This window comes from Hypanus sabinus, chromosome 6, assembly GCF_030144855.1.
Source record: "Hypanus sabinus isolate sHypSab1 chromosome 6, sHypSab1.hap1, whole genome shotgun sequence".
NCBI classification, from domain to species: domain Eukaryota; kingdom Metazoa; phylum Chordata; class Chondrichthyes; order Myliobatiformes; family Dasyatidae; genus Hypanus; species Hypanus sabinus.
Window position 1 is genome coordinate 45014302 of NC_082711.1, and position 24630 is coordinate 45038931.

The following is a 24630-nucleotide window of genomic DNA, read 5'->3' on the forward strand; positions in this document are numbered from 1 at the left end:
CCTTGGTCTGTGGTCTTGACCTCTACTTCTGATTGTTTCCATCCCTTCCAGGGAAGGCAGCAGTAACCCTAGCCATGGGCCACTCTTTGCAGGTGGCTTGACTGTCTCTCAGGAGCATGGCTTCTCCCTCTTGTAGATCCCTGCAATTTCCATCCACTTCCGGCAGGCCTGTAGAGTTGGGAGGTACTCACAGCTCCAGCAAGTCCAGAACATCTTGTCGAGAATTTGTCTCCATGGTCTACTGAGAAGATTCAAGCAGAGGAGTCCTCTGAAAGACCAGATTTTTAATCCACATGTAGAGCCAAAACAGATGGGGGAAGGTCTTAAATGCATTCCTTGCATCTGTGTTTACTCGGGAGATGGATTCAGAGGAAAAAGTGAGGCAAAGTGGCATCAATTTCATGAACTATGTACAGTTTACCGAGGAGGAGGTGGTTGCTACACTGAGGTAAATCAGCGTGGATAAATCCCCAGGCTCTGACAAGGTGTTCCCTTGCGCTCTATGGAAGGCAAGTGCAGAAACTACCAGGGCCCTAGCAGAGATATTTAAAACATCCTTAGTGACAGGAAAGGTACCAGAGGATTGGAGGATAGCTCTAAACAGCTCTAAACACAAATCAGGAAATTATAGGCCGGTGAGTCTGACATCAGCTATGGGAAAGTTATTGGAAAATATTCGAAGGGACCAGATATATGAGTATTTTGATAGACATGAACTGATTAAGGATAATCAGCATGGCCTTGCTCATGGTAGGTCACATCTAGCCAATCTGATAGAATTTTTCGAAGCAGTTACCAAGAAAGTGGATGAAGGCAAGGCAATGGATATGAACTTGATGAACTTTGATTGGAATGCTGTGCAGAAGCAGTTGAAGCATTCCCGTGCAGGTCCGGAGAAGAGCTTTAAAGAGCAGCAAGTATTTTCAGTAGGAGTTGTTGATTAAAGTGCTGCACAGATGCAGCTGAAGCATTCCCACGCAAGTCTAGCGAAAAGCTTTAAAAATCCAATCTCCATTAAAAAGGGATACCCTCTAGCCGAGTAGTTATCGTGGGTGTGGTCATTGTCAGAGTGGTCTGAGTTAGAGATGTAAGGCTTTGGCTCAACAGGCTTCAGCAAGAACAGGCATAGATGAGGTAACTAGTTAAGTTTATTCCTTATTTCTTATTCCTTTTTTTCTAATTTAACCCTTAAGAGAATAGAACATAGAATAGTACAGCACATCCTGTGCTGTACTATAAGGGGTATGACCTTTGGCTTTTTAGGAAGAATGAGGTGGAGCAAAGTCAAGATAGCACTAAACAGTGACTTTTTTGCTTGCACCTTTGAAAACAGCTCTATTTCTATCTTTAAAGTCTTCATTTTCCCCTTTCAGGGTTCTTTTGAATACCTTTACCTGGAATTACATGGTGACTTCAGTCCTTTATGGGAATGGGACCCCCTCTCGGGGTTTCAGGACTGGCCATGGTTTGGCACTCCAAGGTTTCAGACTGAGAGTCTGGCTTGGATTTAGAAGCCTAAGATCTTGGGGCTCTGGAAACAGGCAGATTGAGGGTCAGTGTCACGGCAGGAGACATATGTCATCGGTGGAGTTGGAAAATCTACTGCCGTGTGCCCAAAGACGTGGAACCATTTCGATCTTCAGGCACAGAACTCGAAAAAAGCAATATAATGTACTTTTAAAATTGTAAACCAATGAGTTGCTTGTTATGTCTCCCCACTCACTGGGGAAAAATGGAGTCACGTCCTTCTAACTTATTAGGGAAAGTGAGAACCTGTGGTATGTCAAATGCCGGGTGAAATGCAAAGTCCTTGAGGTAACTGCAAGTTTCTGATTTTGTTATTACTTTGCTCTCACTTGAGTGCTTGGTGGCGTGTGCCGATGCTTTTTTATACCGGTGGGGGAGGGGTGATTGTTGCTCACTGCCATTTATGTGCAGGAGGGGGTAGCTGGGGGGGGGGTAACTTGGGGTACTGTCATTCATTTTTTGGGGCACTCCTCTGTTCTTGTGCATGTTTACGAAGAAAAAGCATTTCAGAATGTATATTGTATATACATTTTTCTGACATTCAATTGGACCTCTGACCCTTTGAATGTTTGACAGACAGGAGCTACAGGGAAGTAGTCACCTCAAGGTTACAGGAGACAGATAAAGGAGTGACTGTCAGGAGGGGAAGGGAGAACATCAGATAGTGGAGAGCACAACTGTGGCCATCTCCCTCAACAAAAATTACTCCATTTTGAGTACAGTTGAGGGGGAGCAATCCACCTGGGGGAAGCAACAATGGCCATGCCTCTGGCACTGAGTCTGGCCCTGTGGCTCAGAAGGGTAGGGAACTGAAGAGGATGGCAACAGGAATAAGGGACACTGTAGTCAGGGGGACAGATAAGTGATTCCATGGACACAAAAAAGAAACATGGATGGTAGTTGCATCCCAGATGGTAGTCTGCAATGTTTCTGAACATGTCCACAATATCGTGAAACAAGAGGGTGAGCAGCCAGAAGTTGTGGTACATATTGATACCAATGACATTGATAGAGAAAGGGAGGAAGTCCTGAAAACAGAATACAGGGAGTTAGGAAGGAAGCTAAGAAGTAGGACCTCAAGGGTAGTAATTTCAGAATTGCCAACAGTACCACATGACAGTGAATATAGCAATAGAATAAGATGGCAGATAATGCCCGGCTGAAGAATTTGAGCAGGATCAGATTCAAATTTCTGGATCATTGGGACCTCTTCTGGGGCAGGTGTGACTAGTACAGGAGGGATGGGTTACATTTGAATCCACGGAGGACTAATATTCTGTCGAGCAGCTTTACTCAGGCTGTTGGGAGTGGTTTAAACTAGTAAGGCAGTGGGATGGGAACCAGGATGATAGAGCTGAAGATGGGCCAGCAGGTTTACAAGTAGATGATGGGTGTAACATGTGCAATATCTTGGTTCATATTTTACTGCTATGCTGTATGTACTTTGTGGTGATACCGCATGTCTCATGTAAGAACGTGATTGGACAGGGTTCAGAGCATGCGCAGAAATGAGATAATGATCAAGAAACTTGTATGGTAAAAACGTGACCTGGCTGTTTGCTGTTGTAAATAAAAGTTCTGGTTCTATTCTTCCAGAATATGTTTTGTTATTCGAAACCCACAGTACATATAAAGAAAACAACATGATGTCAGAGTTGGTCTGGAAGAATAATATGTTTACTACCGGAGAATCAAGACAAATAAAAGTGCGCAAACTGTTTTGGTGTGCTAACAGTTTTTAAAATGGAAGTTTTGCAACCCCTATTGACACTTCAGCTGACTGGAAACATAGCTGAAAACTGGAAAAGATTTAAACAGCATTTTGAAATATATTTCAAAAATATTTCAAAATTGGTGCAGATGAAAAATTGGAAGAAACGAGAGCTGCAATTCTACTCCACATAATAGGTGACAATGCAATTGAGGTATATAATCAGTATAATTTTGAAGATGGAAATGATTTAAATTTAAAAGCAATAATGGATAATTTTACATATTTTGTATACCAAAGTGCAATGTGAAGTATGAACAGTGCAAGTTTTTCAAATGTCGGCAGAAACCTGATCAAACAATTGATCAATTTGTACAAAGTTGAGAAACTGCAGTAAAACTTGTGAGTTTGGAGAGCTCATGTACTCTCTCATTAAAGATGGAATTGTTTGTGAATTTTGGATAATGGTCTGAGAGAAAGACTGTTAAGAGAACAAGACATCAAACTGCAAAAAGCTTTGAGGCTGTGCAAAGCTTCGGAAACTGTGATATCACAGGCAAAAGAGCTTTTTATTGAGAGCTGCATAGATGCTGTAAAGTGCAAACATATTAGAAAAAATAATGAAATGACAATGAAACCGACAGACAGCAAGATGTCATCTGAAATAATATGACTTTATGATCGCTGTGGGCAGCAGCACCAGCTAAAAGAGTGTCGTGTGTATTGGAAAATGTGCAACGACTGTGGTAAGAGTAATCATTTTTCATGCTGTTGAGAATTAGAAAGAAAATAAAGCAAGTAAATGTAGTGCTTGAAAATGAACATGAGGAGTTCTATATAGATGTGCTTTGTGAAAACAAACAAAGTAAAAATGACAGGACTATTCCATGGTAAGTGAATCAAAACAATATACTATTTAAACTGGAGCACAAGTGAATGTCCTTGCAGAATCTGACTTTAATGCATTAAAGCCAAGACCAGTTACATAAGACAAATATAAAAGTGACTCGGTATTCAGGTGCAGACATTCCAGTTAAAGGAACATGTGTGGCGAAGGTATCACACAAAAATATGGTGCACACGCTTTTATTTGTGGTGGTGCCAAAGAATGCACAGTCAAGACTGGGTTTATCTGCCTGTGAGAGACCAAATTTGGTGAAAAGAGTCTTTGTCTTGGACAGTGACACAGATTCAGAATACATTGACAAGAATCTGGATCCAACTGAAGAAATGAAAGCACGTGAAGGAATTGAGAAGTTTTATTGAAATGATGAAGTCTCAGCATAAAAAATAGATCACTCAGTTAATGAATGTATTAGATGAAGAAAAGAAGATTTGTATTCCATTACAAATGGAAATGAACGCATCGACACAGAAAGTTGTAGTACTTGAAGTACAACACAGATCATACATGGTTCAAACAGAAGAAGGAGCACTGTTAAGAAGAAATTGCAAAGGCCTTAAAAAAGAGCTAACTTCAGAGTTTCAGTTAACTGATGCAGCCAGACAAAACATGAAAATAATAACAATGAAACACAAGAACTGTGTGAACCACTTAGAAGGTCTACTCATGTTCGTAAACCTCCAGAGATACTGATAGAAACATGTGAAATTATGTCTTTGTTCTGGTTAATGTTGCTAATTGCTTTCTTTTTAAGGAACGGAAGATGTAGTGATATCATGTGTCACATGTAAAAACATGATTGGACAGGGTTCGAAGCATGTGCAGAAATGAGAAAATGATCAAGAAACTTGTATGGCAAAAACGTGGTCTGGCTGTTTGCTGTTGTAAATAAAAGTTCTAGTTCTATTCTTCCAGAATATGTTTTGTTATTAGAAACCCACGGTATGCATTAATAACATATTTGATTTTGGCAGTTCTGTAAGGGCAGCTTGTTTTCAGTTTGCTTGTTGAAGATAAGAGATGAGCAGAAATATATGCTATCCAATTAGAATGGTCAAATTTAGGAATCGGTGACGGAGAAGCTACGAGCTCCAACTTGCACACATTAGGTTGTTTCATTAAAATGGACCTTCTTTTTATTTGTTCTTTTCTTTACTAACCCTTTAGTCGAATTATGAATCACAAGGATAATCTTTTAATTGTGCACCTCAATCTCACGAGTTTGGTGAGGTCAGAGGTTGTCTTCCCTAGACTTATGCAGCCAAGAAAAACAAGGGGGTTTCATGTGAATGTAAGGAAGGACAAGCTCATGATTGGGTACAAATGCAGACACAGCAAAGACTTAAAATGTACCACAGAAGCAAAATTCAAAAGAGTGAAGAATGCAGGAATGAAATGCTGTATATAAATACATGTAGCATTCGGAATAAGGTGGACGAACTTGTAGATTGTAGATTGGTTGATATGATGTTGTGGGTATCACTGAGTCATGGCTGAAAGAAGGCTGAACATCAAAGGATATACCTTGTATCAAAAGGACAGGCAGGAAGGCATAGATGGTGGTGTGGCTCTGTTGAGGAATCACATCCTTAGTTAAGAGATGGCAAGGGTAAAAAGACCATTATGGGAATCATATATAGGCCTCCAAATAGTAGCTAAGGTGTGGGGTTGAGATTGCAAAGGGTGCTGGAAAAAGCATGTAATAAGGATAATGTCACAATTGTAATTGGCGAGTTCAATATGCATGGAGATTGAGAAAATCAAGCTGTTGTCAGATCTCAAGAGCGGAAATCTGTTGAATGCCTACAAGATGGCTTTTAGAGCAGCTTGTCCCCGAGCCTACTTGGGGAAAGGCTAACTTAGATTGGGCATGTAATAACTGAGATCTTATTAGGGAGCTTAATGTAAAGTAACCTTTAGGAGGCAGTGATGATAATATGATTGAATTCATACTCCAAATTGAGAGGGAGAAGCATAAGTCACATGTATTGGTATCACAATAGGATAAAGGGAATTACAGTGACATGAGAGAGGAGTTTGCCCAGGTGGGTTGAAGGAGGATACTCACAGGAATGATGGCAGAGCAGTGATTGTTGAAGTTTCTGGGAATAGTTCACAAGGCACAGGATAGATATGTCCCAAAGAAGAAGTTCTCAAATGGAAAGCCTGGGCAGCCATGTTAGAACAGGGATAAAAGCACAGGAAAGGACATACAAGGAAGAAAATGTGAATGGGAAGTTGGACGATTGGGAAACTTTTAAAATCCAACAGAAGGCAACAAAAAAAGTTATAGGAAGGGAAAAGTTGAAATATGAGGGCAAACTAGCCAATAATATAAAGCAGGATACTAAAATAAAGATTAAAAGGGAAGTGAGAGTTAATATTGGACTACTGGAAAATGATGCTGGTGAGGTAGTAAAGGGGGACAAAGAAAAAGCAGATGAACTTAATAAGTACTTCACATCAGTCTTCACTGTGGAAGACACTAGCAGTGGGCCAGAGGTCGTTGAGAGTCAGGGAGCAGGAGTGTCTGCCATTGCTATTAAAAAGGGAAGAGTGCTCAGCAGACTGAAAGATCTGAAGGTGGATAAGTCACCTGGACCAGATGGACTACAACAGGAAGTCCTGAGAGAGGTTGCTGAAAAGATTATGGATGCGTTGGTCATAATCTTTCAAGAATCATTTGATTCTGACATGGCCGTAGAGGACTGGAAGACTGCAAATGTTACCCCACTCTTTAAGAAGGGGGAAAGTCAAAAGAAAGGAAATTATAATCAGTTCACTGAACTTCAGTGGTGGGAGATTGTTGGTCTACTACTACGGATGAGGTAACGGGGTACTTGGAGACTAATGATAAAATAACTCAAAGTCAGCATGGTTTCTGTAAAGGGAAATCTTACTTGACAAATCAGTTAGAGTTCTTCAAGGAGATAACAAGATCAGGATGGACAAAGGAGAGGTAATGGATGTCATTTACTTGGATTTTCAGAAGGCATTTAATAAGTTGCCACACATGAGACTGCTTAAAAAGAAAACATATTTTGGCATTTCCGAAAGATAGTGACATGGATAGAGGAATGGCTAACAGGTAGGAGGCAGTGAGTGGGAATAAAGGGGGCCTTCTCTGCCCCCTTCTCATCTAAATAATAGTCTACCAGTCTCTGCTTGGTTACCATTGTGTAGTGGTGTTCCTGAGCAGTCAGCATTGGGACCACTTCTTTTCACATTGTTTGTCAATGAATTGGATAATGGAATTGATTGCTGTGTGGCAAAGTTTGCTGAAGAATCAAAGATAGGTGGAGGTGTAGGTAATGCTGAGGAAGCAATGCAATTGCAGCAGGATTTAGACAAATTGAAAGAATGGGCTAAAAAATTGCAGATGGAATACAGTATTGGGAAATATATGATAATGCATTTTGGTAAAAGGAACAACAGTGCGGGCTATTATCTAAATGGTTTAAACGTCAAAGGTGCAGAGGACTTAGGAGTCCATGTGCAAGACTCCCAGAAGGTTAATTTACAGGTTGAGTCTGTGATAAAGAAGGCAAATGCAATGTTGGCATTTATTTCAAGGGGAATAGAATATAAAAACAAGGAGATAATTTTGAAACTTTGCAAGACACAAGTCAGGCTGCACTTCAGAGTATTGTCAACAGTTTTAGGCCCCCATATCTCAGAAAGGATGTGTCGTCATTGGAGGTAGTCTAGAGGAGGTTCACAAATGTGAGTCCTGTGGTGGGGTATCCAGAACTAGAGGGCGCAGCCTGAAAATTGGAAATGGAGGTAGATCAGAATTTTTTTAGCCAGAAAGTGGTGAATCTTTGGAATGCTCTGCCACAGATTGCGATGTAGGCCAAGTCTGTGGGTATATTTAAGGCAGAAGTTGATAGTTTTTTGATCGGTCAAGACATCAAAAGATACAGCGAGAAGGCAGGTGTATGGGATTAAGTGGGATCCAGGATCAACCATGATGGAATGACCTAATTCTGCTCCTATGTCTTATGGTCTTAATGCCTTAGGAAGGCATTTGACAAGGTCCCGGATGGAAGGCTGGTCAAGAAGGTTCAGTTGCTTGATATTCAGGATGAGGTAGTAAAGTGGATTAGACGTTGGCTTTGTGGGAGAGCCAATGAGTAGTCGTAGAGAGTTGCCTCTTTGACTGGAGGCCTGTAACTAGTGGAGTGCCGCAGGGAATGGTGCTGGGTCTTTTGTTATGTGTCATCTATATCAATGATCTGGATGATAATGTGGTTAACTACATCAGCAAATTTGCGGATGACTTAAAGATTGGGAGTGTAGTGGACAGCGAGGAAGGCTATCATGACTTGCAGAGAGATCTGGACCAGCAAGAAAAATGGGTGGAAAAATGAAAGATGGAATTTAATGCAGACAAGTGCAAGGTTTTCCACTTAAGTAGGACTAACCAGGGTAGGCCTTACATGGTAGGGCACTGAGGAATATGGTAGAACAAAAGAATCTGGGAATACAAGTTCATAATTCATTGAAAGTGGCATCATAGGTAGAAAGGGTCATAAAGAAAGCTTTTGGCACATTGACCTTCATAAATAAATGAATTGAGTACAGAAGTTGAGATGTTATTTTTAAGTTGTATTAGAACTTGGTGAAGCCTAATTTTGAGTATCATGTGTAGTTTTGTTCATTACTTACAGAAAAGATATAAACAAGGTTGAAAGATTACAGAGAAAATTTACAAGGATTTTGGGGGTCTGGAGGATCTGAGTTATAGGAAAGATGGAATATGTTGGCATTGTATTCTTTAGAAGATTGAGAGGAGATTTGATAGAGGCATGCAAAATTATGAGGGTTATGGACAGGATGAATGCAAGCAGGCTTTTGCCACTGAGATTGGGTGGGACTACAGCTCGAACTCATAGCTTAAGGGTGAAAGGTGAGAAGTTTAATGGGAACCTGGGGGTAAAGTTCTTTACTCAGAAGGTCATGAGAGTGTGGAATGAGCTGTCAGCATAAGTGGTCCATGCATGCTTGACTTAAATATTTGAATAGGTACCTGGATAGCAGGGATATCAAGAGCTAGTGTCCTATGCAAGACCTTGGGAGTAGACAGTTTCATTGATTTTCCACATGGGCTAGATGTGCTGACGGGCCTGTTTGTGATATGCACCAGCGGTTCATTCGACCATCCACCACCTGCACCCACAGCTTCACATGACCCTGATCTTCTTTGTCTCTATTAAGAAAGAAGGTGGAACAGTCCAGTGTAGGGACAGACCCTTCGGTGCACAATGTCTGCATAATTTATGATGCAAATTTAAAATGTTCCCATTTTCCTGCATACCATCTATGTCTCTCCATTCTCTGTCTGCTCAGGTGTACAATTGCCTCAAACATTGCTATCATTAGTGCTTCCATCACCTTATCTACCATTCTCTGTGTATAAAATCTTACCTTGTAAATCTCTCTTAAACATTCCTTTTCTCAGAGTAATGCTGTGCCCTCTGGAATTTGATATTTTTTACGCTGGGAAAAAGACTCTATCTGTCTTTTCTATGCCTCTCAGTATTTTTATGTACTTCTAACATGTTGCTCCTCTGCCTTCAGCAATCTCCATTTAGCTTAAATGCTCTATCTTGAACAAAATCCTAGTGAATGCCCACTGCATCCATTGTATTATAGTCATATTCAGTATGGGACTATATTTAACAAGGAGGCAAAGGTGATGAGGAAGAAATGAATATAAATGCAAAATGCTGGCAGAACTCAGCAGGCCAGACAGCATCTATGGTAGTGACGATGTTTCGGGCTGAAACCCTTCATCAGGAGTCAACAGAAGAAATGAAGCAGCATTAGTTTCTAAGTCTGATTTAGTGCTGTAAATTTGTCTTAAATGGAGTGTGAAAGCCTCTTGGTCCTCGAGATGGGTGGGGTAATGGCTTGGAGAAGAGACATGGAAGATTATAACATTGTTAATGTCAGTTCCTCATCTCCATTCTCACTGTAGCAGGAGTGACCTCTCTCTCCCTCACTGATGAGAGAATGCTGGAAAGCATACAGCAAAGATTCACAAGGAAGAGCTTCAGTTTCAATAGAGGCAGTATTGGATGTGGCTTCTTTGTCTATTGTTATGAATGTACCACAGCTCTGAAGGGCCGAAGGGTGCGGGGTAGCCCAATCCTTTGTGAGAATCACAAGATCACTGTTGGGTTGGGTCAAGGGGCCCAGGAAATGAGACAGAGATGTGCAGAATGTCTCATTCCCTGGCGATGTAAAGCTATGGGACATAGCCATTGTCTCTGGAAGACAAAGTTGTGGATTGGAGACTATGCTACGTGAACACCCTCAGGCAAAGTGGGCTGGTTGAGGGAGAGATTGCACACCCCCAACCTGATTGACATCTACGACCCTGTGAGTCAGGATAAAAGAGGGTCTGTAGGAACAGCCCCTCAGACGTACCAGAAGAAACGTTAAGTGACCACGTAATAGCAGGAAGTCATCTGAAGGAGGCCACGTGCGTTCAGTTCTGTTGCTGGAACTGGTGGCTGGAACCACAGAAAATGGCTTTTAGCTAACAACGGAGAAACCCACTCCCCTGACTCAACGGATTGGCATCATAAAAGACCTGGGCAAGTTTAAACCGCCTCGCTCTTAAACCTAAAAACGCTGCAGCTTGAACGAACTAACAGTGACTGTTATATTTCCATCGGACAATACATTATCCCCTAGACAATGATAGAGCTATTACTTATTGGTTATTATCATACCCGCGCTTTAGATTTATTATTGACGACTTATATTATCTGTATGTTTGCATTAATCTTATTTTTGTGCCCCTTTATCAATAAATACTTTTAAAAATAGTACCATCAGACTTCAACGGACCTCTCTATCTTTGCTGGTAAGTGACCCAGTTACGGGGTTTCGTATCACTATAGAGTGTAGGAGTCTGAGAGGTAATTCAGAGATGTTTTTAAAAGTAATGAGGGATATCAATCAATAGGGATGGGAGAGATTCCAGAGGATTGGAGGGTTGCGAATGTTGTTCCTTTATTCAAGAAAAGGAGCAGAGATAGACCAGGAAATTATAGACCAGTGAGCCTTACCTCAGTGGTTGCTAAGTTGATGGAGAAGATTCTGAGAGGCAGGATTTATGAACAATTGGAGAGGTATAGTATGATTAGGAATAGTCAGCACAGCTTTGTGTCATGGTCTGGTCCATGAAGTGTGGACTCCGAGTCTTCTGGCTGTCCCTTGTTTCAGTTGGGCTTACTCACAGGCACCTGATTCTCATATTGGGGATGGAATATAAGTGGCCTTGGGTTTGAGTGTGGGGGCTGGTTTGTCTTGTCAGTATCCCATCCTCACCTCAGTGGGGTAAGTCAGGCCATCTTTGCTGTTACCCTGCGGTTGCATCTGTCCCTTCCTGTCCTTGCCTCTGTTGGGTAAGCCAGGCTGCCTTTGCTGATATCCTGAGGCTGGATTGTTCCCTTCCCTTCCCCTTCTTTCTGTAGCCCTTGGCTAGAGCCTTGCCATCAAGTTTTACTGCCAGAGCAAGACCGGAGCCTTGCTGTGTCCAGATAAGGAACCATCTTTTGTTGTTTGGAACTGTATCTTTGTGTCCTCATCTTTGCTAAGTAGGTCCAGCCGTTTGCCGCTAACTAGTGTTTTGAACTGTTTTGTCATGTTCAGCTTTCTGTGTATGAGTCCCGGCCCTACATCCTGTTCCCAAAGAGGGGTCAGGGCTCTGTGTTCCACGTTCCCGTCTCCCAAGACCAAGGCTCTGTGTTCCCCATTCCCGACTCCCAAGGCTCTGTGTTCCGCGTTCCCGTCTCCCAAGACCAAGGTTCTGTGTTCCAGACTCCCTTGTCCAGGTTTGAGCTTCATGTCCTCATCCAGCCCAAGAGTCCCACATCCAGCCCAGGAATTCTGTGTCCTGCCCCCACATCCAGTCCTGTTGCCTTGCCATGTCTTGTCCTTGCCTAGATCTGGAGTCCAACCCTGAGTCAAGACCCAGATTCCAGCTCCCTGTCCAGTCTCTGGCTCAGAGTCCTTGTCCAGGTTCCAAGTTCCCTGTCCAGGTTCCACTTTCCCAGTCAAATCTTATTCCAGGCCCTGTGTCCTAGTCTCGTGCAGGGCCTGTGTCTTGTCCAGTGTTGTTTCTTCCCCAATTCCCTTGCTTTCTAAACACACCTAGTCCTGTCCCTAGTACTTCAGAGTCTGTGTCTTGCATTTGGGTCCGCTCTCAAAGCCCACCTTATGACAATTTGTCAAGGGCAGGTTGTGCCTTATGAGCCTGATTGAATTTTTTTGAGGTTGTGACTAAACATATTGATGAAGGAAGAGCAGTAGATGTAGTGTATATGGATTTTAGCAAGGCATTTGATAAGGTTCCCCATGCAAGGCTTTTTGAGAAACCTCCTTAAGGAGGCACGGGAACCAAGGGGTCATTGTGTTGTGGATCGAAAACTGGCTTGCCCGCAGGAGGCAGAGTGGTAGTAGATGGGTCAGATTCTTCATGGAGGTCGGTCACCAGTGGAGCACCTCAGTGATCTGTTCTGGGACCCTTACTATTTGTGATTTTTTAATTGACCTGGATGAGAAAGTGGAGGGATGGGTTAGTAAGTTTGCTAATGACACTAAGGTTGGGTGTGTTGTGAATAGTGTTGAGGGCTGTCAGAGGTTGCAGCGGGACATTGATAGGATGCAAAACTGGGCTGAGAAGTGGCAGATGGAGTTCAACCCAGATAAGTGTGAAGTGGTTCATTTTGGTAGGTCAAATATGATGGCAGAATATAGTATTAATTGTAAGACTCTTGGCAGTGTGGAGGATCAGAGGGGTCTTGGGGTCTGAGTCCACTGGATGCTCGAAGCAGTTGTGCTGTTTGATTCAATGGTTAAGAAGGCGTACAATGTATTGACCTTCATCAATCGTGGGATTGAATTTAAGAGCCAAGAGGTAATGTTGCAGCTATACAGGACCATGGTCAGACACCACTTGGAGTAAACACAAAGTATACTGCAGATGCTGTAGTCAAATCAACACAAACAAACAAGCTGGATGAACTCAGCAGGTCGGGCAGCATCTGTTGAAATGAGCAATCAACATTTCGGGCCCAGACTTGGAGTACTGTGCTCAGTTTTGGTCGCCTCACTACAGGAAGGATGTAGAAGCCATAGAAAGGGTGCAGAGGAGATTTACAAGGATTTTGCCGGGGAGCATCTCTTATGAAGATAGGTTGAGTGAACTCGGCCTTTTCTCCTTGGAGCAACAGAGGGCGAGAAGTGACCTGATAGAGGTGTATAAGATGTTGAGAGGCATTGATTTTGTGGATATTCAGAGGCTTCTTCCCAGGGCTGAAATGGTTGCCAAAAGAGGACACAGTTTTAAGGTGCTGGGGAGTAGGTACAGAGGAGATGTCAGGGGTAAGTTTTTTACTCCGAGTGGTGAGTGTGTGGAATGAGTTGCCAGCAAAGGTGGTGGAGGTGGATATGAAAGGGTCTTTTAAGAGACTTTTGCATAGGTACATGGAGCTTAGCAAAATAGAGGGCTATAGGTAAGACTAGTAATTTCTATGGTAGGGACTTGTTCGACACAACCTTGTGGGCTGAAGGGCCTGTATTGTGCTGTAGGTTTTCTATGTTTCTAATGACATAGATAAGGTGAAAGGTCACAATCTTTTTCCCAGCATCAGGGAATTTTAAATCAAGGGCATAGATTTAAGGTGAGGGGCACAGAAAAGGTAGTGGACATATAGAATGACCTACCACAAGATATGGTAGAGGCAGGCAAATGGCATCATTTAAGACATCTCAAGAGGTAGTGGACAAGAAAGGTTAAGAGGAGATGGGTTGAACAGAGGCAACTGGGACTAGCTCAGGTAGGCAATTTGTTCGATATGGACAAGTGAAGTGACACAGAAATCTTTTCTGTGTTCTATGACTACACTACTCTGACTGTGCAATGGATATAGATGTGTATATTGAGCGAGTGGGCAAAAGACTGATGAATGGAATTTAATGTGAGAAAGTATGGAAGTTGTGTGGTGTGATCCATGGGAAATCAAAAAGCAGATATCTATCTAAATGGAAAGTGATTGCAAATGATTGAACTGAAGAGGAATTGAGGTGTTCTGCTGCATGAACAACAAAATGCTAGCAAGCAAGATGTGCAAAAGTCTTGGCATAATTTAAGGATTCTAGTTGTGGACATCACTGAATCATGGCTGAAGGATGGTTGTAGTTGGGAGCTGAATGTCCAAGGTTACACGTTGTATCAGAGGGATAGGACGGTAGGCAGAGGGGATGGCGTGGATCTGCTGGTAAAGAATGGCACCGAATGTGTAGAAAGATGTGACATAGGATTGGAAGATGTTGAATCCTTGTGGTTTGAGTAAAGAAACTGCAAGGGTAAAAGGACCCTGATGGCAGTTATATACAGGCCTCTCAACAGTGGCTGGGAGGTAGACCACAGAGTACAACAGGAAGTAGAGAAGACATGTCAAAGGGATAATGTTATGATAGTCATGGGAGATTTTAACATGCAGTTCGGCTGGGAAAATCAGGTTGGTAATGGATCTCAAGAGAGTGAGTTTGTTGAATGCCTAAGAGGTAGCTTTTTAGAACAGTTTGTCATTGAGCCTATTAGGGGATCAGCGATACTGGATTAGGTGTTATGTAATGAACCAGAGGTGATTAGGAAGCTTAAGGTAAAAGAACCCTGAGGAACCAGCAATCAAAATATGATTGAGTTCAACTTGAAATTTGATGGGGAGAAAGTAGTCTGATGTAGCAATATTTCAGTGAAGGTTTGAGCAATGGTGTGTGTTTCTGTGGAAAATGAGGATGGTGCAGGTTGCATATGTATTCCAAAAATGAAGAAATACTCAAATGGCAAAATAGTACAATCATGGCTGACAAGGGAAGTCAAAGCCAATGTAAAAGCAAAAGAAAGGGCATACAACAATGCAAAACCTAGTGGGAGGATAGAGGATTGGGAAGTTTTTAAAATCCTACAGAGAGCAACTAAAAGAATCATTAGAAGGGAAAAGATGAAATTTTAAAGCAAGCTAGCAGATAATATTAGAGTGGATAATAAAAGCTTTTTCGAGTATATAAAAAAAAGAGATCAGAGTGGATATAGGACCATTAGAAAATGAGGCAGGAGAAATAATAACAGGGGACAAGGAGATGGGGCAGATGAACCAAATGAGTATTTGCATCAGTCTCACTGTGGAAGACACGAGCAGTGCGTCAGATGTTGTAGTGTGTTAAGGAAGAGAAGTGGGTGCAGTGACTATTACAAGGGGAAAAGGTGCTCAAAAAGCTGAAGGACCTAAAGGAACATAAGTCATCTGGACCAAATAAACTGCACCCTAGGGTTCTGAAAGAGGTAACATTAGACATTGTGGTCACATGAACAATGGCCTTTCAAAAACCTTTGAGCTCTGGCATGGTGCCAGAGGAATGCAAAATAGCAAATGTCACTCCACTCTTTAAGAAAGGAGGAAGGCAGCAGAAAGGAAATTATAGACCAGTTAGCCTGACCTCAGGAGTCGGGAAGATGTTGGGGTCAATTGTTAAGGATGAGGTTATGAAGTACTTGATGACATGGGACAAGATAGGACAAAGTCAGCATGGTTTCCTTCAGGGAAAATCCTGCTTGATAAAGCTAATGGAATTCTTTGAGATTACAAGTAGGAGAGATAAAGGGAATTCAGTTGATGTTGTATATTTGCAATTTCAGAAGGCCTTTGACAAGGTGTTACTCATGAAGCTGCTAACCAAGTTAAGAGCCCATGGTATTAGAGGAAAGCTACTAACTTGGTTGGAGAACTGGTTGATTGGAAGGAGGTAGTGACTGTGAATAAAAGGAATCTTGTCTGGTTGGCTGCCAGTATCTAGTGGTGTTCTGCAGGGGTCAGTGTTGGAGCCACTTCTTTTTATGTTGTATATAAATGATTTATTTAATGAAATAGGTAGCTTTGTTGCCAAGTCTGTTTTTGATACAAGGATTGGTGGAAGAATGGGTAGTGTTGAGGAAACAGGTAGGATGCAGATGGACATAGACAGATTAGGAAAATAGGCAAGAAAGTGGCAAATGAAATATAATGTTGGAAAACACATGGTCATGCACTTTGGTAGAATTAAATGTGCAGACTACTTTCCAAACAGGGAAAAAATCCAAAAATCTGAGATGCAAAGGGACTTGGGAGTACTTGTGCAGAACACCCTAAAGGATGACTTGCAGACTAAGTTGGTGGTGAGGAAGGCAAATGCAATGTTAGCATTCATTTCAAGAGGTCTAGATTCTGAGGGTTTATAAGGCACTGGTGAGGCCTCACTTTGAGTATTGTGAACAGTTTTGGACTTAGAAAAGCTATGCAGGTATTGGAGATGTCCAGAGGAGGTTCACAAGGATAAATCCAGGAACGAAAGGGTTATAATATGAGGAATATTTGATGGCTCTGGGTCTGTACTCGCAGGAATTTAGAAGGATGAGGGGGTATCCCATTGAAACCTTCCAAATGGTGAGACCTAAACAGAATAGATGTGGGAAAATGATGTTTCCCATTGTGGGAGAGTCTAGGACAAGATGGCATAACTTCAGGATAGAGGGATGTCCTTTCAAAATAGAGATGCAGAGAAATTCCTTTACCCAGAGGGTGATAAATTTGTGGAATTTGTTGCCACATGCAGCTGTGCAGGCCAGGTCATTGGGTGTATTTAAAGCAGAGTTTGATAGGTTCTTGACTGGACATGGCATCAAAGGTTACAGGGAGGTGGCCGGGAAATAGGGTTGAGGAAGAGAAAAATAAAGGATCAGCCATGACTGAATGGTAGAGCAGACTGGATAGGCCAAATGACCTAATTTATGGTCCTGTCTTACGGTCTAGTCAGGCGCACTCAATTTCAAAATGTATAGAGAAATAGCAGAATTTCCTATATTCTTAAGTTATGATTGCAAGGATGAGAGGTGTTAGTTTTACGGGTAGCCAGGAAATTGGGTTTGTTCTCTTTGGAAGACTGATGGCTGCAAGGTGATCCTATGAAGAGGGACTTGAAGTCATTACAAGTTCATGGAAAATAGATTGAGAGAACCTGGTATTAGCATCAGAATGATCAGGAACTACAGGACATAGATTGAGGCTGAAAGACAAAAGAATCAATAGTGATACAATTTGTTTTCATGACCAGGGGAGTTGGAGTGGAAGATTCTATTAGAACATTCAGAAAGAAGTTGGATGAGTATCTGAAATAATTTTCAGGGCTATAGGGATGTGGAGTCTAACTGGATTGTTCATATATGGAGCCAGTATGTGTTGAATGTCTCTTTCCATGTTAAAAACATTTTGCAATTCCATAATTGTGTGCATTGTTTGGGTAATATTAAAGTCTTAAAATTATATCATTTTGGAAAAGATATAAAATGAAGAAGTCAAAGCGCTTTCAATTCATTATTTGTATTTAGCAAAGCTTTACCAAAGCCATTAATCAATGTACATTTTCTTACCTGTAAATGTGTTACATTCACCATTCCTTACAACTTGAGTGTTCAAGATCAAAATAACTTTATTCCAAATCTGAATATAAGTAATTGAATACTTAAATCTAGTCAATCTTATCATGTATCTGTCTCTCTTGCATACAAAATACAGTTATTTAAGATGAAAGAAGAGAAAGAGAAAAACCAAAAGGCCCGCAACATAATTAAAAGTCAAAAGTGCACAAGTTGGAGCTCAAACCTTCCAAAAGCTGAAGTGTCTGATGTACTCACGGCGCCAACTCCTAGTCACCGATCACCGGTAGGATTTCCCCTCTCAGAATCCATTGAATCATGATTTTCATTGGAATGAATCCTACGGCTGGTTCTCTCGAGCTTCTCTCTCCATCTCTCGCCAAAAAGACCTCACCCACCCCAGTGTCCATCAGAAAACATCTTTGCCCAGCATTCTCTAGAACCTTCTCCCAATTCCACCATCATGATTGGATACATGATCATCACAACCCCTTAATGATAACCCAAACACTACCAGCAGAACACACTGCTTCTACAGAAAACTGTTGCAACATTACAAAAACCTACATTAGCAGTAAAATCTTAACCAGGGTGTTACACTTCAGTTAACATTGTATGCAGTATCATAAAGTGTCATCAGTAGTAATAATTTATTATATTATCTGAAGAGAGATAAAACTATAAATGAAAAAAACACATTTATACCCTATCACCGTGGCTCTGCTAGTTGACTGTCTAACTCATAGTGCCAGCAACCAGATTCATTCCTGATCTTGGATGCTTGGTTACTAGAGTTTCCAAGTTCTCCGTGATCATGTGGGTATCTTCTGGGTGCTCCCACATAGGTCCCCCCAACATTTCAGATGATGTGTGGGATAGTAGGTTAACTGGCCATTGTAAATTGCCCCTAGTGTGAGTTGTTGGTAAGGGGAAGGCGTTTAAAGAGAATTTAGGGAAAATAAAACATAGGATTAATGTAAAGTGGAATGGTCTGAACTCATTGGGTCGAAAGTCCTCTTTCCACACAAAATATTGACAGAATTACCACAGAGAAGGCTGGATTCCATGATGTGCTAAGCTACATCCAAAACTCTCAGTAGTTTTTTACAGTCACATGCAGAGCTGTTATTCATCCAGATAGAATATTTTCTATGTTGCATCAATAATAGGTGGTAAGTTTTTTGCTTCTCCATCACAAAATAAGAGTTTTTGTTTCAAGTTTATCAATTTCTTACATTTTCACAGCTACCAGCGTGCAGCTTCACAATGCCTTTCGCGTGAAGCTGCATTAGTTTGTAGAACTCAGCAGGCATTTTGTGAGCTTTTGATGGCAAGTGGTTGTCGTAGTAATGATGGAAGAATTTGTTTCCATTCATGTCCTTGGTGAAGGGCCAAAATCCATACAACCAAACTTCCTCACACATGTCTATTGCTGCACTTATTATTATCAAACCACTAGAAAGAATATACTCATTTAAATTTTCACCTTTCCAGAATTTACTGATGGAATTCATATATGAAGGATTTAAAAACACCGCCTGGTGTTTCATTCCAAAATCTTGCAGAGTGTATAAAACTTTAAATGAAATTGAAGTACAGAATGAATGAGAAAATGCAGGCAATAGAATAAATGCATCTTCATATGCAGATATATGGTCCATAAATGGTTTTCTTCTTAAATTAAGATTTTTAAACCTGTAATTTAAATAATACAGTTTACATTAAGGCCCTGAAGTTCAAGGAAATGATCAATCTCTCAAAATATTTTTTGTAAGTGATCAGGAGAACCTGTAAGTACAGTCAAATTATCAATCATATGCAGATGAACTCACATTCAAAACTACAATTCTACATGCTATTTACCAGATACGTAATCATGATATGTAATACACAGAATATCACAGGAACATGCATTTTGGCCCATGATGTGCTAAACACATTATTCTAGTAATAAAATGCCTAACTACGCTAATCGGTTCTGCCTACACAATGTCCATATCCCTCCATTCTATATACATTCAAGTGACTATCAAGTACCCTCTTAAATACCTCAATCATATTTGTCTCCATTGACCACCCCTAGCAATGTACTCCAGGCACACTCCAGTCTCTTTGAAAAAGATTTGCCCCACACAACTCCTTTAAACTATTCACTCTCGGCTAAAATGCATGATTGCTAATATTAGACATTTTGACCTCAGGAAAATGATACCAGCTGTCCACTTTATCTATGTCATTTATAATTTTAATAATCTCTCCTCAGCCTTTGCCACGCCAGAGAAAACAACCCAAGTTTAATGTCTTCACTATTCATGCAAGGCCCATTTCTGCCCTTATTGCCACAAAATGGAGCTTTGCATGTGACTTCAGGTGTTGGATAAACTGATGAGTATATTGCACTGCATTGTTACTTTTCTAACAGTGGGTGTTGCTTCCTGCAAGCAGCTGGAGATATATTCCTTCAATGGTCACCCCTCTGGTAGTACTCCATTAGTGGAGGTGGTGATCTGGCAATAACTAGCTATTCAGAGAGGTCAAGGATCATAGGCACATCAGTGAGTGCTGGTGTTTCAGAGGCATTATATCCTGTCTGGACATCTGTGGTGAGTAAAATTTCCAAAAGCTCTGGTTTTCACATTAGTCTCTGATTCATGTCACGTTCTGTATTAAAGCCTCTGGCTGTGAATCTTGTGCTCTACACACTCCCTAGAGATCAAAGTCGTGTTGCCAGCCATATTAACTCCACTTTCCATTCCCACACTGATGTCCATAAATACCACATTGAGGGCAGAAGCAAACTGGAAAATCACCATCGCATATTCTGTCTTGTTGCTCTGTTGAAAGCATGAAAAACAATTTTTCTAACCTCCAGTAACCCCATCCCCATCTTTTGTTTTCTCCGATCTCTCTGCCCTCTTTACTACCCCTCTAATCTCCCCCACCTTCACAACCTGCCTACAGCTCCTACAACTCCCCCGCAACCACCAGAAGTTCAGAAATTGATGCTCATGCCATCAGGTTAAAGACAACCTAGATGGAATATACGGTGTTATTCCTCCAATCTGAGTGTGGCCTCATCGCAGCAGTGGAGGAGGCCAACGACTGACATGCTGTATAGCCTCTAACTTGATTGAATAAACATCGACTTCTAGAACTTCCGGTAATATGTCAGGTTTCACCTATCACCTACCACCTTGTATTTCTTCCTCCCCTCCCCTCACTTTATAACTCTGATTTCCCATCTTTTTTACAATCCTGATAAAGGACCTCAGCCTGAAACATCGACTGTTTACTCTTTTTCTTCCAGCATTTTGTGTGCGTTGTGTGGATTTTCAGCATCTGCAGATTTTCTCATGTTTGTCCACCCATCACACACCTGCTTGTGCCCACAATTCATTCCATCATGGGCTGATCCAATTCTTCCAGCCATCTCCACTCCCCTGCCTTCTCCCTATACCCTTTGATGTCCTGGCTAATCAATAACCTATCTATCTCTGCCTGAAATACACCCAATGACTTGGCCTCCACAGCCGCTCTTGGCAACAAATTCCAGATTTACCACTCTCAGACTAAAGTAATTTCTCCGCATCTCTGTTCTAAATGGACATCCTTCAATCCCGAAGTTGTGTCTTCTAGTCCTACACTCCTGTACCATGGGGAAATAACTTTGCCGTATCTAATCTGTCCAGGCCTTTTAACATTCAGAATGTTTCTACGAGATCCCCCCTCATTCTCATGAACTCCAGGGAATACAGCCCAACAGCAACCAGACGTTCCGCATACAGTAACCCTTTCATTCCTCGAATCACTCTCGTGAAACTTTCCTAAAATAAGGAGCCCAAAACTGCACACAGTAAGTGTGGTCTCAGGAGTGCCTTACAGAGCCTGTAGCCGGTGAACGGCTGCGTCTCCTGGTGCAGGGGAACAGAGGGGGAGCCGGTGCTGCCGCACTTGGCCTGAACAGTGTGCAAGCTGAGGCTGGGATGCGTGTCCAGCCGAAGCCGCCTGCTCTCGGTCTGCAAGCAGCTCAGCTCCAGCACAGCATGGCCCTCCAGCCACCGCTGACTGATGTCAGCTCACAGCTCTCAGTGCAGGTGCCGCACACAGAAGCTCTGAAAACTGGAGGCAGTGGCCGTGTCAACCTCGCTGCAACCTAGAACATTCTATCCAGTTTAGGTTATGTGCAATCAGAACCGAATAATTAACAATCTTGGTGTGTGTGGTATTTTATGGAAGAGAAATCTGATGATAGAATTCTTTATTAAGATTAAAATTTGAAACATTAGAAACAGAAACTAAGGGTCTCGAATCTGAGATAAGGAAATAGCAAAGGTATGAGGTATAAGAGTTGACAAATTGAAAAATTTATTATTAATTAATTAGGTTATTATTAGGTTATTTATTTATTAGGTTATTAATTTATTATTACCAGATGCATCGAGATGCAACTCCTAAGGGACAGTGTTGGGGAACTGGAGCTGGAGCTTGATGACCTTCATCTGGTCAGGGAGAGTGAGGAGGTGATGGAGAGGAGTTACAGACAGGTGGTCCCTCCGGGGGCACGGGGGACAGAGAAATGGGTCACAGTCAGGAGAGGGAAGGGGAAGAGTCAGGTACTAGAAAGTATCCCTGTGGCTGTACCCCTTGACAATAAGAACTCCTGTTTGAGTACTGCTGGGGGGGGGGGGGGGGACAGCCTACCTGGGGGAAGTGACAGTGGCCATTTCTCTGGCACAGTCTGGCCCTGTGGCTCAGAAGGCTAGGGAAAGGAAGAGGAAAGCAGTAGTGATAGGGGACTCTATAGTCAGGGGTTCAGACAGGTGATTTTGTGGATGCCGGAAAGAAACTCGGATGGTAGTTTGCCTCCGGAGGTCAGCAGGAGACACTCATGGAGTGAGCACTGTTTCAGATTCGCTCCATAACCTTTACTTTTTTTAACCCATGATCACCCTTATTTAACTTATTTTTACCTACACCAAAGGATTCTTGTTACTTTTTTGGACTTATCTTTAAGAGTTTATTATGAATTTTTGAAGAAAGGAATACAGAAATGGCTCTTAGATCTAAAGGGCGAGAATACAGGAAGGATCCTAACAGTAACGGGAAGAGGAAGACGACTGATCATAAGGGCACTGAATTGACTTATGAAATGTTATTGGAGGTTTTAAATCAAAAATTTGAAGAACAACGACAAATTTTTAAACAAGATATAAAGGCTTTTCAAGATTATATGGGTAAGACGGACTCAGTAGTTAACCAGCAGCAAGTTCTAATCGCAACTCTGCAAGGAGACGCTTGGAAGCGAGATTTGATAATTGAAAAATTGGAGCAGAACTTACTTTCGACGATTAAACAGGTGGAAACACTTAAAGCCAAGAGTGTCGACTTTGAGAATCGGTCCAGAAGACAGAACCTAAGCATACTTGGTCTCCTGGAAGGTATTGAACAAGGGGACCCCTCGAAGTACTTTGCTCAACTTTTAAAGGATGTGTTCCCTTCTGTATTCCCAGACAGTCCTCCATTACTCAATTGCGCTCACAGAATTATGCGTCGATCACCAAGTGCTTCAGCTAAACCACTGGTTGTAATTGTCCGATTTCACTATGTGCATGTTAAAGAGCAACTTATTCGAGTGGCTCGGTGTGCAGGGATGGTCAAATTTCAAGATCACAATTTTCGTTTAGTAGAAGACTTTAGTCCAGAAGTAATGAAGGCAAGGCTCCTTTTTAAACCTCTGATGTCTGAATGTTTCTCTGATGAATGAGAAAAATCTAAAACCTGCGTTCTTATACCCAGTGAAGTTCAGAATATCGCCTCCGAATGCACCAAGGCGAGTTTTCCTTTCTACATCTGAAGCGAGAAGCTTTCTGGATGAGAACTTCCCTACTGCTACGGACATTCATTCCAAATAAATGAGTGATTTTGATCATGCAAGATGGTTTTTATTTCCAAAACTAGACTTTGTTTCTGGCTATTGGGGTAGGTTTACTCTATATTCTATACTCTAGTTAATGTATTTGTTTCTTGACATGCTAATCTTTTTATTTTACTTACTTCAACCACTGTACTTTATCTTTGGTCATTATTATTAATCCTTCGAAGGTGAATTTTCTTTTACTAAGATGGCAGTTTCTTCTCTAAAATATTTTAGGCTTTTTTTTTTGATTTTGCCATTATATTTTCTCTCATCTTCTTCCTATAATGCATCTCTTATCATAGTTTAAATTTTTTTTAGTTTGTTTGGGTTTTAACCCGATTTATAAGTTACTAGTGATTATACACTTTTTGTTTTTTTTTAACTACCAATTATATTAAGTGGTTTGGTTTTCGTATAATGATTATTATTTCTTTAGAGTTTGGGTGGATTTTTTTTTATCCTTTATAAACGGAGTTGTCTTCTGCTGACATGGGGTAGATTTAGTTTCATCTCTTCTTTTTCGCAGCCTATCCCTTGCTGAGGTAGTCTTGTTTTTTCCTCTTGGGTGGGGGGTGGGGGGTCTTTTTCTATTTCTTACATTTCTTTTATCAGTTTTTTTTTTAGTTTTTTCACTTGGGCTGATCTTAAACCACAAAAATGTCTGCGATGTTGTCACTTCCGGGTCCTTCCTATATTTTTGTTCCTCTTCCGGGTGCATGAATTCATAAGTTGGTTAACCCTTTATATACCAAAGGGTTGATTTCAAAAATATGGCTCAGACCATTAATTTTGTCTCTCGGAATACTAATGGCTTAAACCATCCAATTAAATGGAAAAAGATTTTCAAAGTATTCCAAAGACTTATTATTTTTGGACAAGAAACTCATGTGAGGAAAGAGGATAATTATCGCTTTTTTAGGTTTTGGAGGGTAAACAGTATCATTCGAATTCGAATGCCAAAGTAAAGGGAGTTTCAATTTTTACTGACTCCTCTATTGTATTTGTCCAACATGATATCTTTTCGGATCCGAATGGTAGATTTTTGTTAATTACTGGCTTACTTTTTAACAAAAAGGTTG

General features: G+C 41.3%; 1 protein-coding gene across 1 annotated transcript in view; it reads right to left on the minus strand.

Moving 5' to 3' along the window:
• Nucleotides 1–24630, minus strand: part of LOC132395141 (alpha-2,8-sialyltransferase 8F-like) — a 150385-nt gene that overhangs the window by 20639 nt on the left and 105116 nt on the right. Inside the window, exons 7-8 of the mRNA XM_059971441.1 lie at nucleotides 18870–19329; nucleotides 17629–17698 (exon numbers count right to left, since the gene is read on the minus strand). Coding sequence (XP_059827424.1) covers nucleotides 17629–17698; nucleotides 18870–19329 — 530 coding nt within the window. The remainder of the gene's footprint in view (nucleotides 1–17628; nucleotides 17699–18869; nucleotides 19330–24630) is intronic.